Source organism: Panulirus ornatus, chromosome 68 (assembly GCF_036320965.1).
Source record: "Panulirus ornatus isolate Po-2019 chromosome 68, ASM3632096v1, whole genome shotgun sequence".
Classification (NCBI taxonomy): Eukaryota; Metazoa; Arthropoda; class Malacostraca; order Decapoda; family Palinuridae; genus Panulirus; species Panulirus ornatus.
In genome coordinates this window covers 20,536,669-20,556,475 of record NC_092291.1, presented here as the reverse complement: position 1 = coordinate 20,556,475, position 19,807 = coordinate 20,536,669, and the positions used below count along the sequence as shown (strand labels likewise).

General features: G+C 40.0%; 1 protein-coding gene across 6 annotated transcripts in view; it reads left to right on the top strand.

Moving 5' to 3' along the window:
* Mettl4 (Methyltransferase like 4) overlaps positions 1-19,807 on the top strand; it is a 100,798-nt gene that overhangs the window by 78,505 nt on the left and 2,486 nt on the right. For 4 of the 6 annotated variants that reach the window (XM_071659289.1, XM_071659287.1, XM_071659285.1 and 1 more), the window contains exons 5-7: positions 290-550; positions 9,711-9,882; positions 15,151-15,331. In XM_071659289.1, the coding sequence (XP_071515390.1) occupies positions 290-550; positions 9,711-9,882; positions 15,151-15,331 (614 nt within the window). The remainder of the gene's footprint in view (positions 1-289; positions 551-9,710; positions 9,883-15,150; positions 15,332-19,807) is intronic. The other 2 variants (XM_071659286.1, XM_071659290.1) reach the window with 2 other exon arrangements.

The window sequence follows — 19,807 nt, the reverse complement described above, 5'->3', positions numbered from 1 at the left end:
TGAGATTTCACTGGTACTTGGATTCCTTGTTATCTGTGTGTTTGACATCAGTTCCAAAACATCATAGATCAGCAAGGTTTCACTGGTACTTGGATTCCTTGTTATCTGTGTGTTTGAAAAAGAGCCTTTGAATGAATGTGGCCTCAGAAAAGAACCATTAATTGCAGATGGGGCATTCCAAAATATTACTTAAACTACATTTGCATATCCATGCAGAGTTAATGCCACATAGCCTACAACTTGCATGCATTATAAAGTTAATCTAGATGATGTCTTACACTTAAAGCAGTGTTTCATGTTGCAGGTTTATGGAGGTAACAAGCTCCATTTTGCCTCAGCTCGATGAATATCATAAAGGTGATGAGTTTGGTACCAAGATGATAAATGATAATAAATATTTGGTGCCTCCAGATGTTCACTATGTGTGTGATGATGTCAATAATATCTTGCTGCACACATTAGGCTTCAAGTTTGATGTAATTGTAATGGATCCCCCGTGGCAAAACAAGTATGTGAGGAGACGAACTCATGCCCATGGAAGACATCACGGGTAAGGTTATATACTCTGTTTTTCTGCTTTGAATATTTATATATCTGTACTGTGCAAATAAGCGTGCACAAATGATAAGCAAGGATGTATGAAATCTGGTTTGTTAACTGAGTTTCGGTGAGACTGTAAGCGCAACATTTTTGACACAGAGAGTGTAACTTGATTCTAGACATAAGTTCATTACTCCTAAGTCAGGTTGTAACAATCGATATTTTCATACACATTTTAGTAACTTGAATATCTGTGTGTTTTTCTCTCCATGAAGGTCCAATGTTGTTTATGGCACATGTTTTAGATAAAGATGTTTTCTTGCTTTACCAGTGAACCTAGTAATATTAGAAATCACAGTTGTTTGAAAACCTTTGTTATCATAACACACTATGAGAGAAAGTTGAAGAATATATTTTAGTGAACTGAGAGACAGTACGCACTTGATCTACCCTATTTAAACAAAAACAAAGAGAAAGTAGCCAGAGAGAAAAATAAGGTTATATAGTAGAACTGGAAAACTATTTTAGGCTATAGCTTCATGATTATTCCTGGGGATGGGGAGAAAGAATACTTCCCATGCATTCCTCACATATCGTAGAAGGCGACCAAAAGGGACGGGAGTGGGGAGCTAGAAACCCTTCCCTCCTTGTAACTTTCTAAAAGGGGAAACAGAAGGAGTCACGTGGGGAGTGCTCATCCTCCTCGAAGGCTCAGATTGGGGTGTCTGAATGTGTGTGGATGTAACGAAGATGAGAAAAAAGGAGAGATAGGTAGTATGTTTGAGGAAAGGAACCTGGATGTTTTGGCTCTGAGTGAAACGAAGCTCAAGGGTAAAGGGGAAGAGTGGTTTAGGAATGTCTTGGGAATAAAGTCGGGGATTGGTGAGAGGACAAGAGTAAGGGAAGGAGTAGCACTACTCCTGAAACAGGAGTGGTGGTTGTATGTGATAGAGTGTAAGAAAGTAAACTCTAGATTGATATGGGTAAAACTGAAAGTGGATGGAGAGAGATGGGTGATTATTGGTGCATATTCACCTGGGCATGAGAAGAAAGATCATGAGAGGCAAGTGTTTTGGGAGTAGCTGAGTGAGTATGTTAGTAGTTTTGATGCCTAAAACTGGGTTATAGTGATGGGTGATTTGAATACAAAGGCGAGTAAAATGACAGTTGAGGGAATATTTGGTGTACATGGGGTGTTCAGTGTTGTAAATGGAAAGGGTGAAGAGCTTGTAGATTTGTGGGCTGAAAAAGGACTGGTGATTGGGAATACCTGGTTTAAAAAGAGAGATATACATAAGTATACATATGTAAGTAGGAGAGATGGCCAGAGAGCGTTATTGGATTATGTGTTAATTGATAGGCGCACAAAAGAGAGACTTTTGGATGTTAATGTGCTGAGAGGTGCAACTGGAGGGATGTTTGATCATTATCTTGTGGAGGCGAAGGTGAAGATTTGTAGAGGTTTTCAGAAAAGAGGAGAGAATGTTGGGGTGAAGATAGGGGAGAGAGTAAGTGAGCTTGGGAAGAGGACTTGTGTGAGGAAGTACCAGGAGGGACTGAGTACAGAATGGAAAAAGGTGAGAACAAAGGAGGTAAGGGGAGTGGGGGAGGAATGGGATGTATTTAGGGAAGCAGTGATGGCTTGCGCAAAAGATGCTTGTGGCATGAGAAGTGTGGGAGGTGGGCAGAATAGAAAGGGTAGTGAGTGGTGGGATGAAGAAGTAAGATTATTAGTGAAAGAGAAGAGAGAGGCATTTGGACAGTTTTTGCAGGGAAATAATGCAAATAAGTGGGAGATGTATAAAAGAAAGAGGCAGGATGTCAAGAGAAAGGTGCAATAGGTGAAAAAGAGGGCAAATGAGAGCTGGGGTGAGAGAGTATCATTAGATTTTAGGGAGAATTAAAAGATGTTTTGGAAGGAGGTAAATAAAGTGCGTAAGACAAGGGAACAAATGGAAACATCAGTGAAGGGGACTAATGGGGAGGTGATAACAAGTAGCGGTGATGTGAGAAGGAGATGGAGTAAGTATTTTGAAGGTTTGTTGAATGTGAATGTGTTTGATGATAGAGTAGCAGATATAGAGTGTTTTGGTCGAGGTGGTGTGCAAAATGAGAGGGTTAGGGAGAATGATTTGGTAAACAGGGAAGAGGTAGTAAAAGCTTTGTAGAAGATGAAAGCCCGCAAGGCAGCGGGTTTGGATGGTATTGCAGTGGAATTTATTAAAAAAGTGGATGACTTTATTGTTGACTGGCTGGTAAGGTTTTTAATGTATGTATGACTCATGGTGAGGTGCCTGAGGATTGGCGGAATGCTTGCATAGTGCCATTGTACAAAGGCAAAGGGGATAAAGGTAAGTGCTCAAATTGCAGAGGTATAAATTTGTCGAGTATTCCTGGTAAATTATATGGGAGGCTATTGATTGAGAGGGTGAAGGCATTTACTGAGCATCAGATTGGGGAAGAGCAGTGTGGTTTCAGAAATGGTAGAGGATGTGTGGATCAGGTGTTTGCTTTCAAGAATGTGTATGAGAAATACTTAGAAAAGCCAATGGATTTGTATGTAGTATTTATGGATCTGGAGAAGGCATATGATAGAGTTAGAGATGCGCTGTAGAAGGTATTAAGAATATATGGTGTGGGAGGCATGATGTAAGGCATGTGTACGAGTAGGAAAAGAGGAAAGTGATTGGTTCTCAGTGAATGTCGGTTTGCGGCAGGGGTGCGTGATGTCTCCAAGGTTGTTTAATTTGTTTATGGATGGGGTTGTTAGGGAGGTGAATGAAAGAGTTTTGGAAAGAGGGACAAGTATGTAGTCTGTTGTGGATGAGAGGGTTTGGGAAATGAGTCAGTTGTTGTTTGCTGATGATACAGCACTGGTGGCTGATTCATGTGAGAAACTGCAGAAGCTGGTGACTGAGTTTGGTAAAGTGTGTGAAAGAAGAAAACTGAGTAAATGTGAATAAGAGCAAGGTTATTAGGTACAGTAGGGTTGAGGGACAAGTCAGTTGGGAGGTAAGTTTGAATGGAGAAAAACTGGAGGAAATGAAGTGTTTTAGATATCTGGGAGTGGATTTGGCAGCGGATGGAGCCATGGAGGTGGAAGTGAGTCATAGGATGGGGGAGGGGCGAAAGTTCCGGGAGCATTGAAAAATGTGTGGAGGTGAGAATGTTATCTCAGCAAAAATGGGTATGTTTGAAGGAATAGTGGTTCCAACAATGTTGTATGGTTGCGAGGCGTGGGCTATGGATAGAGTTGTGCGCAGGAGGATGGATGTGCTGGAAATGAGATGTTTGAGGACAATGTGTGGTGTGAGGTGGTTTGATCGAGTAAGTAACGTAAGGGTAAGAGAGATGTGTGGAAATAAAAAGAGCGTGGTTGAGAGAGCAGAAGAGGGTGTTTTGAAATGGTTTGGGCACATGGAGAGAATGAGTGAGGAAAGATTGACCAAGAGGATATATGTGTCGGAGGTGGAGGGAACGAGGAGAAGAGGGAGACCAAATTGGAGGTGGAAAGATGGAGTGAAAAAGATTTTGTGTGATCGGGGCCTGAACATGCAGGAGGGTGAAAGGAGGGCAAGGAATAGAGTGAATTGGAGCGATGTGGTATACAGGGGTTGACGTGCTGTCAGTGGATTGAATCAAGGCATGTGAAGCGTCTGGGGTAAACCATGGAAAGCTGTGTAGGTATGTATATTTGCGTGTGTGGACGTGTGTATGTACGTGTGTATGGGGGTTGGGCCATTTCTTTCGTCTGTTTCCTCGCGCTACCTCGCAAACGCGGGAGACAGCGACAAAGTATAAAAAAAAAAAAAAAAAAAAAATATATATATATATATATATGTATACGTTAAGATTTATAGGTATGTATATGTGTGTGTGTGTGGACGTGTATGTATATACATGTGTATGTGGGTGGATTGGGCCATTCTTTCGTCTGTTTCTTTGCGCTACCTCGCTAACACGGGAGACAGTGACAAAGTATGATAAGTAAATAAGCTTCATGATATGATTTGATATGCTTTTGTATTCCATTCTTATTTCTTTTTTGTTGTAGAGATATAAGTTAGAATATTTCAGCCTGTTTTGCAGAAGATTTCAAAAGTAATTGTGTATTGAAATCAGTGTTGAAAATGGAAAAAGATATTTGCTTCTTTCCAACGTTAGTTTTTTGTGTGAGTTTGAGAGAATTTCTGAGATCCCTGAGGATTAAGAAACCTCAAATTCCCTGCCTTATGGTTGAGGTTAATGGCTTTCACCCCAGACTAACCTCCTGTTTAATTGTTGTGGCCTACAGCTCGGTCCTGGCCCATCCTTCAGCAAATCAGTAACCTTGTGGCAATGATGTTATTATCCCTGTGGGTGTCACACTTAATTGCACTGCTTGCTAGATGTTTACTCCAACCCTCTTTTTTTTTCCAGCTTTTTCCATCCTAACATGGTTAAGTATCCTTTCATGATAGAAAAAAAGCACATGGTTTAGTGATTATGTGTGTGTGGGTGGTTTGGGCCATTCTTTCATCTGTTTCCTTGTGCTACCTCGCTAATGGGAGAGACAGCGACAAAGTATAATAATAATGAAAAAAAATTATTTTATGTATGTAATGTGTTACTTGTGTCTTGATGGATGATGATATTCCTCCCTGTCCCTTCTACTTCTCATTAAAACCTAGATTCGGTGTTTTTCTAATGTCAAAGTCTTATTGTATACATATGTACCCTGTACTAGGTACAGTTAAGGAATAGGTTGGTGTCCTCCCAGAATAACATCAGTGATTCAAGATCCAGTGTTGTGCGAGTCAGGCTTGAGCATCAGTCAGTCAGACCTCCATTGGTATGGTTCTATTTTGATAGACAAGAAGAAGGCCCACATGTCATCCATTGCTGTGCCATGTAGCATTGGTTTGCATCAGGAGTATTCTATCTTTTCCAAGGTTTTCACTCTTCCTTGAGCTCCTACTTGTCAGGTAACTCATGGTACATGTACGCAGAGCAATTGGTGTATCATAGGGATCTTATTAAACAAGATGGTCTCGTTCCTTGTGTCATTCTTGTTTCTAAAAAAGTCCCCATATACTCATGATATACTGGTATTCTACCTCTGTGTCAGTGAAATGGTAGCTCTTCCATCACTAGTACAGTCCATTATATATGATTGTGCATGATGGGATTGTGTTCTTAGTTAGGGGATACAAGGATAAGGTTCCTACAGTACTATACTTCAACTAACTTGCTGATGATTTAATGGGGAACATGAGTAAGGGGTTAATAATAATGTTTTTGTTACTCCCAGACTGGTTCCCATAATCATGTATTTCTTATCAATTTAGATAGATGCACGGGGAGGGAGCACCATCCAAAAGGCTGAATATACGTTTCTCTTATTAGAACCTCTGTATTCTTTCCTCATATACCTACACATAGAACTAGACTGTTTGTCCAACACCTCCCAGGGTGCACCCCGCTTTGGAGAAAACTGAAAAACAAATGTTGCCTAGTTAATGTTATGGTTTTAGCAATCTCAAAATCTCATACCTTGAAAAGAGGAACATTAGCTCATTGTACTTAAGTTTTTCAACATGCTGGAGTACACTTCCCTTTTTGAATGTATATGCAAATTTTTATTAGTGGCAGTAAGAGGACTGTGTATGAGAGATGAAGAGGGTGTACTGAAATGGTTGGACATATGGAGAGGATGATTGAGGAAAGGATTTCTAAGAGGATGTGCATTTCAGATGTTAGAGGAAGAAGAGAATAGGGGAAACCAAGGTGGATGGATGAAGTGAAAGATGTTGTGAAGGCTTTGGGCCTAAACATGCAGGAAGGTGCAAGACATCCAAGGATAGAGTGAATTCAGGTGATGTGATTCACAGGGTCTGTGGGGCCATATTGCTTTGGTGCATTATACATGACAGAGAGTGGATGTGAGCAAATGAGGCCATTGCTTTGTTTGTTCCTGGCTAGCAGCAAGTAAGAGCTTTCATGGCAACTGAAGATATGGGGTTAGAGGTCTCTGACCCCTGGGGATCTTAGAGACCCTCTTACAGCTTGTGAGATACCTCCCCTGAAAGACTCAGTTTTTCATTTTTAACTCACCTATGTTTCATGTCACAGTACTCTTGAGTTCTGTTGACAGGTGATTTGAATTATGACCTCTGGGTAGAAAGGCTTTGCCTGAAGCATTTTGCAGTGAAGTGAGGCAGTGTCAAGTGACCATTCACCCATATTCATTCACAGACTGTTGGTGTCTGTGCCTTGGGCCTTTGGCTGTCTAGAATCACGAAGTAGTTTTTTGAAAATGAAAGAGAGGTAAGAAGGAAGAGGAAATAGATGGATGTTCATGTGATCTTCATATGAAAGAAAAATTTTCATTCTTCATTACCTACATTTCTTATATATAGCCATAGCACTTTGAACATCTGAGAGCATACCCACATGAAGGAGGAGGGACTTAAAGAGAGAAAAAACAAAGGAAAGCTAAAGAAAGGACATATACTTAATGGCAGTTGAATCCCATTTTGGGCCAACCTCTTTAAACAGAGGCATTGCCAAAACCACATTAAGAAGGGGAACAAAGGTGTTTGCCAGTTGCTAAAGACCCCTTTGGTAGTCTCATGCAATGGGAGGTTTCTTACAAAAGTCAGATATCCCTATATCATGGAATCAAGCAGACTGCCATGATTAATAAAGAAGAACCAACTTTGTTATCTAACCAGAAATATACCAAGCCGGAAAAAAAGTTCTTGTAAGTAATTTTCTGTGAGAGGAAGTAAGTTTTTGTCTTAATAGGACAAGCAGAATGGTAATCCTGCAGGGAAAGATTTTAGCACTACATAAGAAATAATCATTAAACCAGGTAATTAGTATGTGTAGTCATTGCATGCATTTTGCCATTCTTCCTAATCCCAAAGCTGTAAGGAACAAGGTATTTATGAGATGATGTTGCTGATCCATACTGTCTTGAAAGCTAGCATATAGTAAAAGATCCAGGTCCTCAGAAGCCTCTCGTTTAGACTGAGACAAGGAAGCCACATGTTTCCCTTGGAAAATCAAAAGGATCTCAAGAGTTTACTCCACATTAGGTTAGAAAGTTTCACGAACGACAACTAAAATCTGATATAAAGTACTTTTTTTGAACTGGTTGCATTACTGGCAATTTATAACATGAAAAAGACTGGAAAACTCGAAACATTTAAGAAAAATACTGGGAAATTGCTCTAAACATACTGATTCTGTTAAAACTGATCCTTCAGAATCTCTGAGAGGACTTGAAAAGATTTCCAAACCGAGTGATGTTGTCTCTGAAAGGGTAGATATTATATAAATGTTATTTGAAGATCATATCCCATACAGTCTTTTAAACTTATACATGAAAAAATTCAAAATGGTGATTATAAAGCAAGATTTTGTGTGGGGTCCTTGCTAGATGTTGAATAATCTCTGGGAGACTCTGAGGAATCACAAGAGGAAACTAACACATTTGCAGTAGCCTCTTGCTTTGGAGTTGTTTTCTTCACATTGGGACTACTAGAGTTTCTAAACCTTGAAACTCAGTCTGTTTAAGAATCACCTTCTCAAGGATCTGTATCAGAAGTGAAAGATATCATGACCCCATTTCAGTCTTAGGTCATGGCAGTGACTAACTGGTTATAAATAGAAATTTAGAAAAGCATTTGATGGTAAGAGGATGGAAAAGAGATGTGCATGAGGACTCACTCATAATGTCAGGATCTACTCAAAAGCAGTTATTCCCAGTGTCGTCTCAGATACCTTACTCCTTGACCTTGATAGGGTATCTGTGTAATCATAGGAAAGTAGTTGACATTAATTGTTTATGTTGCAAAATGAATATTATGATTTGTCATCTCCAGAATATAAAGGGAATAGCATGAACATTTGTCCACAAGGGCTTTGTAGGCCATGGGTTTCTGCAGATTTTCTGTGGTAGATCACCACTCCTAAATTTCAGAGCTCTTTTGGTATATCCTTTAAGGCATTAGGAGGGTTATTTGGGGCAACATGGTGAGCCACCAGTATGGTTGCTGTCTTTTTTCATGCCTCACATATGAGCATTCAGTCCGCTAACAGTTTGTCTCTGTCTTGCCCATAATTCTTCACAATTTATTGCACATAAGAATTTTTACCCTTAATTTCAAGGGTTTCCCCCATTTTAGTAATACACCATACAGGAAGTACACCTAGACCATGTCTCTCTGGCAGAGTCATAGCAGTAACGCTGGTCAAGGAGAGTTAGTTCCTAATGGTCCCCTTTATCATCATCTTGCAACCATGACTTACCCTACCTCTACTAACTCTGCTCCTAAACCTGGGTATCTTCCTCTATCTATTCCTACATTTGCATTCTCATGTTTAACACTTATCTACCTCCTTTCCTGACCTATTTTTCTCTGAAACCACTTGCTTCCTTTCCTCTGCATTAACCTATCTGTATTATGATATCTACCGTCTTTTCTGCTCCGAGAATGGTGTTTGTGCTTACTGTAGTGCAAGACTACCAGTTGCTCTTTTCATGGATGTCAAGTCTCCCAATTTTGAAGCTCTTTGACTCAAAACTTCTTTACCTTCTGTAGCTTTATTTTTATGTTTGTTGTATCTTTACTTCAATTCCTCCAAGTGTATACAGTTCTTCATCTGCTTGACCTCGTGCTACAAAGTATTGCTTTCTTCACATTAACACTTAATTCTTCTGTGCAGGGGACTTAGTGTACACCACAAAGATTGGTTAGGGTCTGTTTGTGCTGATTGTGATACAGTTTAGGCCTTTTCATTTTCCCCCGTTAAGGGTCTGGGCCAAATTACGAAATACCTAACATGAATTCCTGAATGTGATGACCTCCGTTTTTCATCTGAACCCTCCCACTCTGCATTTCCAGTTCGTAATTGAAAGGGGCTGGAAGTTTGTGGTGTTCTTCGCTTTTGTCATAGGCAAGATCAGAGGGATTAATCTGAATACTAAGTCATGCTCAGAATTTAGTAATGGCATATATTTTTAATTGTATAATAATGAATTGTTGAGCTTTTTTGTTTTAAGATTCACCAGTATTGATTCACTTTTTAACCATAAATGGAGTTGAAGAAATTGTTGAATTGAGGGTACTACATATTTGTGTATATCCACCATTCTATATAAACATTGGTGTTATTTTCTACAGCTATGGCATGATGAGTGTTAAAGACATCTTGCAGCTACCAGTGGGTAATCTTCTTGAGGATGGAGCACTTTTAGTTGTTTGGTGCACCAACAGTATTTCACAAATACAAGAATTCCTTGAAGGACTAAATGTCTGGGATGTGAAACTTGTTGCAACATGGTTTTGGCTGAAGGTATGTTTTCTTCAAAATTTCAAGTGAAAGTTTTCATAGAATTTTATTGCACCTGTCATTGTAGCAAAGTATGCCCACATTTATTTTGTCTTTTTCCCTAGAGATCTTGAAAAATTATGTATAAGACTTTAATCCTTTCATTTGCAATGGACAACTGTGTACTGTTACACATCATGTAGATATAAACTTCACTCTACATAGTTCGAGTTACCATAGATGGCAACCCAAAAGAGATTGAAGCACTGGAACTACGAGCAGGCCTTATTAACCCATTAGTGACCACAGTTGGCAGTTGTGCACTTTCTCTAGGGATTCACTGGCTCTGTGTCACCAACCCAGACCCATATTGCCTACTGCACCTACCTTACCCTTCTTTAGGATTTACCAGTCTGGTAAATGATGTTTTCTTTAACTGCAGATGCTTAACCCTTTTGGTGCTATGGCTGTCTATCTGCTGTTATATGCTGGTATCTGTGAAAGTCAGTTAACGAAGTATATTTACCACCACAAGTTGAATTCTTTGCCCAGAAGGATGATTCATTTGCCATAACTCATTCTGCATGTTTCCTTATCCCCAAACACACTACATCCACTAATCTAATACATTCAGCACTCCTTCAGTATGCAGTTCTTCTCCTCTTCTTTGCATGTTACCACTCTCTCATTTGCTCTCGTCAGTGTCACTCCCGTTTGTTACCTTGTTCTCTTTACATTATTCATCTCCTGACAAAACATTTCTTTGTGCTCTCCAAAGTTTATTGTTTCTTTTATTTCTTTGGCATGAGAAATAGAAAAAAAATCCTCTTCAGAGATCAAAGGATGGAGTGAAAAAGATTTTAAATGATCTGGGTTTGAATGTGCAGGAGGGTAAATGGTATGCACTGGATAAGAGTGACTTGGAATGATTTGTTATACAAAGGGCAATGTGCTGTCAGTAGACTGAACCAGGGCATGTAAAGCACCTTCGGGAAACCATGGAAAGGTCTGTGGGGACTGGTTGTGGATAGGAGGATGTGATTTCAGTGCATTGCACATGACAGCTGGAGAATGTGGCACAGGAAATACAAATAAGAATGGAAAAAAAATTATTTAATAAGATACACAAAAAAATAAAAAGTAGTGTTCTTTCTTCTGTTGGTGTTGGGGTGATAAGTTGATGGGGATGGGCCCTGGCAGGTGGCATGGATGCTCTTTATTTAGGTTAACATCGATGACTTTGGGATTTTTATTGGTATTATTTCTCTCTGCATACCAAAGCTCATCATGCAGTGTATGGTTTTTCTTTCCATCTGTAATTTTACATATCCCACGTGGACCATCTTATATCATATTTTTTCTTCATGCTTGTCCGCTGTTTACGCTTTAGCGAGATAGTGCCATGAACAGATGAAGAATAGTTGCATTTGCTCACATCCGTTTTATATCTGTCATATGCAGCATGCATGTACCAGAACCACAGTACCTTACCTTCCTGACCCAGGACTTCCTTCTATCCTTATGAGGCTCTTGCAGCACTCAGGAAGCAAACAGCATCCACCGGTTCTGACCACAAGTCATAATGGTGTGATGTGTGTGCATCCATGTGCAGAAAGTGCTGGGTAATTGAGTGTTAAATACTCGCTTTTTTTATGGTAGTTGTATCATGGGCATGAATGGCCTTAGTATATGTTGAAACTAGGTTTGTAGTGTTGTCATGATGGATGATGTCTAGAGCATAAGCAAGATAGCATGACTTGTGTTTGTCTTAGGGGTGTAATTTCTTATCTGATGAGTCCATAGAATAAGCAGGTTAGTGCAAGGTAGCGCTAGGAAAAGACAACAAAGGCCACATTCTTTCACACTCAGTCTCTAGCTGTCATGTATAATGCACCGAAACCACAGCTCCCTTTCTACATCCAGGCCCCACAAAACTTTCCATGGCTTACCCCAGATGCTTCACATGCCCTGGTTCAATCCATTGACAGCACGTCGACCCCGATATACCACATCGTTCCAATTTACTCTATTCCTAGCACGCCTTTCACCTTCCTGCATGTTCAGGCCCCGATCACTCAAAATCTTTTTCACTCCATCTTTCCACCTCCAATTTGGCCTCCCTCTTCTCATTCTCTCCACCTCTGACACATATCCTCTATGTCAATCTTCCTTCTCTCATTCTCTCCATGTGACCAAACCATTTCAAAACACCCTCTTCTGCTCTCTCAGCCACACTCTTTTTATTTCCACACATCTCTCTTACCCTTTCATTACTTACTCGATCAAACCACCTCACACCACATATTGTCCTCAAACATCTCATTTTCAGCACATCCACCCTCCTCCGCACAACTCTATCTATAGCCCACGCCTCGCAACCATATAACATTGTTGGAACCAGTATTCCTTTCAAACATACCTATTTTTGCTTTCCAAGATAACGCTCTCGACTTCCGTACATTTTTCAATGCTCCCAAAACTTTTGCCCCCTCCCCCACCCTATGATTCACTTCAGCTTCCATGGTTCCATCCGCTGCCAAATCCACTCCCAGATATCTAAAACAATTCACTTTCTCCAGTTTTTCTCCACTCAAACTTACCTCCCAATTGACTTGTCCCTCAACCCTACTGTACCTAATAACCTTGCTCGTATTCACATTTACTCTCCACTTTCTTCTTTCACACACTTTACCAAACTCAGTCACCAGCTTTTGCAGTTTCTCACCTGAATCAGCCTCCAGCGATGTATCATCAGCGAACAACAACTAACTCACTTCCCAACCTCTCTCATCCACAACAGACTGCATACTTGCCCCTCTTTCCAAAACTCTTGCATTAACCTCCCTAACAACCCCATCCATAAACAAATCAAACAACCTTGGAGACATCACGCACCCATGCCACAAACCAGCATTCACTGAAAACCAATCACTTTCCTCTCATCCCACTCGTACACATGCCTTACATCCTCGATAAAAACTTTTCACTGCTTCAAACAACTTGCCTCCCACACCATATATTTTTACTACCTTCCACAGAGCATCTTTATCATGTCCATCATATGCCTTCTCCAGATCCATAAATGCTACATACAAATCCATTGGCTTTTCTAAGTATTTCTCACATACATTCTTCAAAGCAAACACCTTATCCACACATCCTTTACCAGTTCTGAAACCACACTGCTCTTCCCCAATCTGATGCTCTGTACATGCCTTTACCCTCTATGTCAATACCCTCCTATATAATTTCCCTGGAAAACTCAACAAACTTATACCTCTGTAATTTGAGCACTCACTTTTATCCCCTTTGCCTTTGTACAGTGGCACAATGCAAGCATTCCGCCAATCCTCAGGCACCCCACCATGAGTCATACATTGAATAACCTTACCAACCAGTCAACAATAAAGTCACCCCCTTTTTTAATAAATAAATTCCAATAATAAATTCCACTGCAGTACCATCCAAACCCACTGCCTTGCCAGCTTTCATCTTCAGCAAAGCTTTTACTACCTCTTCTCTGTTTGCCAAATCATTCTCCCTAACCCTCTCACTTTGCACACCACCTCGACCAAAACACCCTATGTCTGCCACTCTATCATCAAACACATTCAACAAACCTTAAGCACTTTATTTACCTCCCTCCAAAACATCTTTTTATTACCCCTAAAATTTAATGATACTCTCTCATCCCAACTCTCATTTGCCCTCTTTTTCACCTATTGCACCTTTCTCTTAACCTCCTGCCTCTTTCTTTTATACGTCTCCCTCTCATTTGCATTATTTTCCTGCAAAAATTGTCCAAATGCCTCTCTCTTCTTTTTCACTAATAATCTTACTTCTTCATCCCACCACTCACTACCCTTTCTAATCTGCCCACCTCCCACGCTTCTCATGCCACGAGCATCGGGGCCTGAACATGCAGGGGGGTGAAAGGCGTGGAAGGAATGGAGTGAATTGGAACGATGTGGTATACCGGGGTCAACGTGCTGTCAATGGATTGAACCAGGGCATGTGAGCATCTGGGGTAAACCATAGAAATTTTGTAGGGCCTGGATGTGTAATGGGAGGTGTGGTTTTAGTGCATTATATATGACAGCTATAGACTGAGTGTGAACGAATGTGGCCTTTGTTGTCTTTTCCTAGCGCTACCTCGTGCACATGTGGGGGGAGGGGATTGTTATTTCATTTGTGGCGTGGTGGCGATGGGAATGAATAAAGGCAGACAGTATGAACTATGTGCATGTGTATATATGTACATGTCTGTGTGTGTATATATATGTATACGTTGAGATATATACGTATGTATATTTTGCGTGTGTGGATGTGTATGTATATACGTGTGTATATGGGTGGGTTGGGCCATTCTTTCGTCTGTTCCCTTGCGCTGCCTTGCTAACGCGGGAGACAGCGACAAAGCAAAATGAATAAATAAATGAATATATATATTTATTTTCATTATTATTATCCTTTGTTGCTGTCTCCCACGTTCGCGAGGTAGCGCAAGAAAACAGATGAAAGAATGGCCCATCCCACCCACATACACATGTATTTACATAAACGCCCCCACACGCACATATACATACCTATACATTTCACAGTATACATACATATACATACACAGACATAAATATATATATGTACACATGTATGTATATTTGCATGTGTGGACGTGTATGTATATACATGTGTATGGGGGTGGGTTGGGCCATTTCTTTCGTCTGTTTCCTTGCGCTACCTCGCAAATGCGGGAGACAGCAACAAAGCAAATAAAAAAGAAATAAAATGTACACATGTACATATTTATACTTGCTGCCTTCATGCATTCCCGTCGCCACTCTGCCACACATAAAATGGCACCTCCCTCCCCCACCCGCGTGCGAGTTAGTGCTAGTCATGCTAGTCAAAGAAAACAAAGTCCATACTCGTTCACACTCAGTCTCTAGCTGTGATGTGTAATGCTCCAAAACCACAGCTCCCTATCCCCAGATGTTTCACATGCCCAGGTTCAATCCATTGACAGCATGTTGATCCCAGTACACCACATCATTCCACTTCACTCTGTTCCTTGCCTGCCTCTCACCCTCCTGTATATATATGTACATATATGTGAGTGGATGTGTCTTTGTTAGTCTGTTTCCTAGCGTTACCTTGTTGATATGGGAAACGGTGATCAAGTATGAAAAGAAATTCTAGGGCATGTCTCGTATAGACAATACTTTGAATTGTGTTAGATAAACATAAGTAGCAGTGATTGAAATAAGAAACTTAACCTTTCCACCCACTCCACAGGTGACCAAAGCAGGTGAACCTGTCACACCACTAGAAGGTATAACTCATGGTAAACAACCATATGAACGTGTCTTCCTTGCAAAAAAGTGCAGTCAAGGGGTAGTGTCTCAAAGCATCCCAGATTCTTTGGTATTTTGTAGTGTTCCAAGTGGGATACATTCACACAAGCCCCCTCTTTATGGTAAGAATTATTTACATTTTTGGCTAATCTCTGACTGTCATAAAGGTTTTATCTACATGCTATATCTCTCTTGCATGACTTTTCTCTCTATGCAGAAGATGGTCTGTGAAGGTATTCCCTCTGTCTTTATAATTGCTGTACATCAGTACTTATTTGTTACCGATATCCCTTACACATACAAGCTACTTTTGTTCTTGAAGGATACACTGATCTTGTTTGTGCTGTACCTCTTCTAATATATCTCACTAAAGAATGGTTCTTTCCATTCTTTTCTCAACAAGTCTTTTCCATTTTCTTTTCATTTGATTTCTTATCTCTTACTTTTCACTTCTTTTGGCCCCACTTTCTGTGCTGTTACTCACTGCAGTTTTGGTTTTCTACAAGTGTCTCACTTGAACACTTTAGAGGAGGCCATTCTAGCAAGCAACTCTTACCCATTTTTATAAATCATTTATTTATATTATATTTTCCCAAGTGTACCAGGAGTTTGCAACACTTACAAGCATCTTAATGATTTCTTAACCTTTTTTATCATTCAGTTATCTGTCTGTCTGTTGTTATTAACTTCATTTTCATTTCCATAGTGTGGATGAAGTGCATATGGGCATACTCCTTTTATGAAAATTGATTTTGCAGATGTGGGGTTTCTATCCCCTACCCTGTAGGCTCGCAAAGGGCAGGGATGCTCCTTTCCCTTATTTGGAAAGTGGATGCCCATGCCGTTTAGCCAGTGTATTGGATTAGAGCTAGGGAACTAAGTTCTGCAAGATAAACCCTCAAAAAAGGTGCATGTTTGTATTTGATCATCCCCAACTTTGTGGGAAAGGGATTAAAGGTGATATCAGCAGATGTAGAGACTCTTTATTCAACAGCAAAATAAGTATTAGAAGTTATTTTTATACCTATAATCCTTTGGAAATCTACTATTATTGAACATGGTTTCTCATCCTTCACCTAATACCAGTTAAGTTTATGACTTGTTGCTCATTGCTCCTCACCATTTTCCTAATTTCATCACTGCACTTCTTTGAGTTTTGTCATTCTTAAAAGAGCTAAACTCTTTTTAGTACATTGATTGGCAATAGGAAAATTGCATGGGAATTTTTGGCCATGAGATGTATAGATGCATATTCATGCTTCAGTGTTTAGAAGTTCCATCTAACTATTGATAGTAATTGCTGTAGATTGAATTCCGTATTTCATTGAAACTAAGGAGATTACACAATGTGGTTCCCTGTGTTTCTGCATAAGTAATGGTTCTTGATCAAACTGTAGAATTTGGTTGCTTAAATTTTTTTTAGATTATATAATGTTTTGCTGTGGAAAAAAAGATATTATAAAAGTAGAATTTTAGATTTACATCTTTAGTTAGTGATTGTTGTATTAATATTTATGATGGTGATTATACAGTGATCATTACTTTGTAAAACACACTGCCTACTTAAGATTTGATCCTTACCTGGAAAAGGAGTGTCTGGTCATAGTTGAACTGAAGCAGTATTTAGTGCTTGCTTCAGATGTCTGCTACAAGATAGGTAGTGAAACTGTGAAACTCTTATATGGGGATGGAGGAAGCCATCAAGATATCGCACACATTTAAGAGTTACACATGATGGTATATTGGTTAAAGGACCCATTCACAGTGAAAAGTATGGAATAGTAGGCCCATGTTGGTAGGCTTTGTGGCATCATTGAGAGGGTTTTCTCTGTTGGTCTCAGTACAGGTTTGCTACTTTTAGAGGAGTTTTGATGCAAAATCTTCAAAATTTGATTTGCATATGTATATAATCATGTGTGAAATCAAAATATTTGCCTAAGGATTTTGAATATTGATTTTAATTCTTCTTTTCTTTCTTATTTACTCACTGTTTGCAGCATTAGCAGGGTAGCTTCAGGAACAGACTGAGAAAAGGCCTCATTCACGCACATCCAATCTCTAGTTGTCATGTGTAATGCACCAAAGCCACAGCCTTGTAATTATAACAGCTGCTCCATATGTTGTAGTTCAGTCCATTGACAGTATGTTGTCCCCTGTGTACTGTATCCCATCCATACATGTCACCTGCTTGCATGTTCAGGCTCCAGGCACTCAAAATCTTGTACGCTCCATACTTTCAGCTCCAGGTTGGTCTCCCCTTTCTTCTTGTTCCCTCCATTTCTGACACAAATACCCTTTTTTGTCATTCTCTCCATATGTTTAAACCATTTTAGCACACACTCTTCATCTTACTTAACCATACTCTATATATAACCTCCCCTTTCTCTTATCCTGCTGTTACTTATTCAGTCAACACTCCTCACCCTACATCTTGTCCTCAAACATTTAATTTTCCAACACATACACACTTCTGAAGACATTCTCATCTATAGGCCATACCTTGCATGTATATATATATATATATATATATCCCTGGGGATAGGGGAGAAAGAATACTTCCCACGTATTCCCTGCGTGTCGTAGAAGGCGACTAAAAGGGAAGGGAGCGGGGGGCTGGAAATCCTCCCCTCTCGTTTTTTTTTTTTTTTTTTTTTTTTTTTTTTTTTTTTTCCCAAAAGAAGGAACAGAGAAGAGGGCCAGGTTAGGATATTCCCTCAAAGGCCCAGTCCTCTCTTCTTAACGCTACCTCGCTATCGCGGGAAATGGCGAATAGTATGAAAAAAAAAATATATATATATATATTATCCCTGGGGATAGGGGAGAAAGAATACTTCCCACGTATTCCCTGCGTGTCGTAGAAGGCGACTAAAAGGGGAGGGAGCGGGGGGCTGGAAATCCTCCCCTCTCATTTTTTTTTTAATTTTCCAAAAGAAGGAACAGAGAATTGGGCCAGGTGAGGGTATTCCCTCAAGGCCCAGTCCTCTGTTCTTAACGCTACCTCGCTAATGCGGGAAATGGCGAATAGTTTGAAAGAAAAGAAAGAAATATATATATATATATATATATATATATATATATATATATATATATATATATATATTATTAGGACTACTATACCTTCAGACATGCCCTTTTTTGCCCTTTCAGATAGCGACCTTTTGTCAGTGCTCCCGGCACCTTTGCCCCTTCACCCACCCCATGACTCACCTCCTGTTCTATGGTTCATTTCACTGCTATGTGTACTTCCTGGTGTCTAAAACGCTTCACTTCCTCAGTTTTTCTCCATTCAAACTTACAGCCAAACTGACCTGTCTTTCTGTACTCTTGAACCCAATAACCTTGCTTTTATTCACATTTACTCTTGAGTTTCTCCTTTCACACACCCTCCAAAACAGACACTGACTCCTTTGGCTTTTCACTTGAACCTGTCTTCATTGCCATGTCATCAGCAAACAACAATTAGGTCAATTCCCCAGCCCCTTTACCTCCTACAGACTGCATACCTAGCCCTTTCTCCAAGAACCTTGCATTTACCTCCTTGTCACCCCATCCATAAACAAAGTGAACAGCCATAGTGACATCATACACCCATGCCAGAAATTCATGTTCACCTGGAACTATTCACCTTCCTCTCTACCTCCTTGCCCATACGCACACCTTACTCTATTGATAATATTCCACACTCCTAATAGCTTTCCTCCCATGCCCTATATTTGTACACCTTCCACAAAGTATCTCTGTCAACCTTATCATGCTCTTTCCACATCCATAAATACCACTTGCAAAACTTCTGATTCTGTAATTATTCCTCATACACATTCTTCAAAGCAAACACCTGATCCACACATGTTCTTCCACTCCTGAAACCTCATTGTTCCTTCCCAATCTGATGCTTTCTGCATGCCAGTACCCTCTTCATCACCTTTCTTCCGTACAACTTTCCAGATACACTCATACCTCCCTAATTTGAGCATTCACCTTTATCCCTTGCCCTTATACAGTGGCACTATACTTACATTCCACCAATCCTAAGGCACCTTACCATGATCCATACACACATTGAAAATCTGACCAAACCATTCAATAATGCAGTCTCTCCTGTTCTCAAGAAATTTAAGTACAGCACCATTCACTGTAGCTGCCATGCTTTTTTTCATCTAGGTGAGTCTTACGTAATGTCGTTTCTCTTCACCAAACCACTTGCCATGACTCTCATACTTCATGTACCTCCCTAACCCAGACACCTTACATCTGCTTCCCTATCATCAAACACAATCAACAATCATTTAAGATACTTACTCCATCTCCTCTTCACCTTATCACTGCCTGTTACCACTTTTCCCATTGCCACCTTCACCAAAGTTATCATTTGTTCCCTTGTTTTTCTCATACTATCAAATATCCTTCCAAACTATCTTATTCTCTCTGAAGTTTGCTGATACTTGCTCACCCCAATTCTCATTTGTCTTCTTTTTCAGGCCCTATGCCTTCTGTCTGTCTGTATCTTTGATACCTGTTCTCTTTGGGACCTCCCTTAAGGGATGGCTGTGGCTAAAATCTATAACTGGTGAAATCCAGTGCCACCTTTTTCCCTTTAA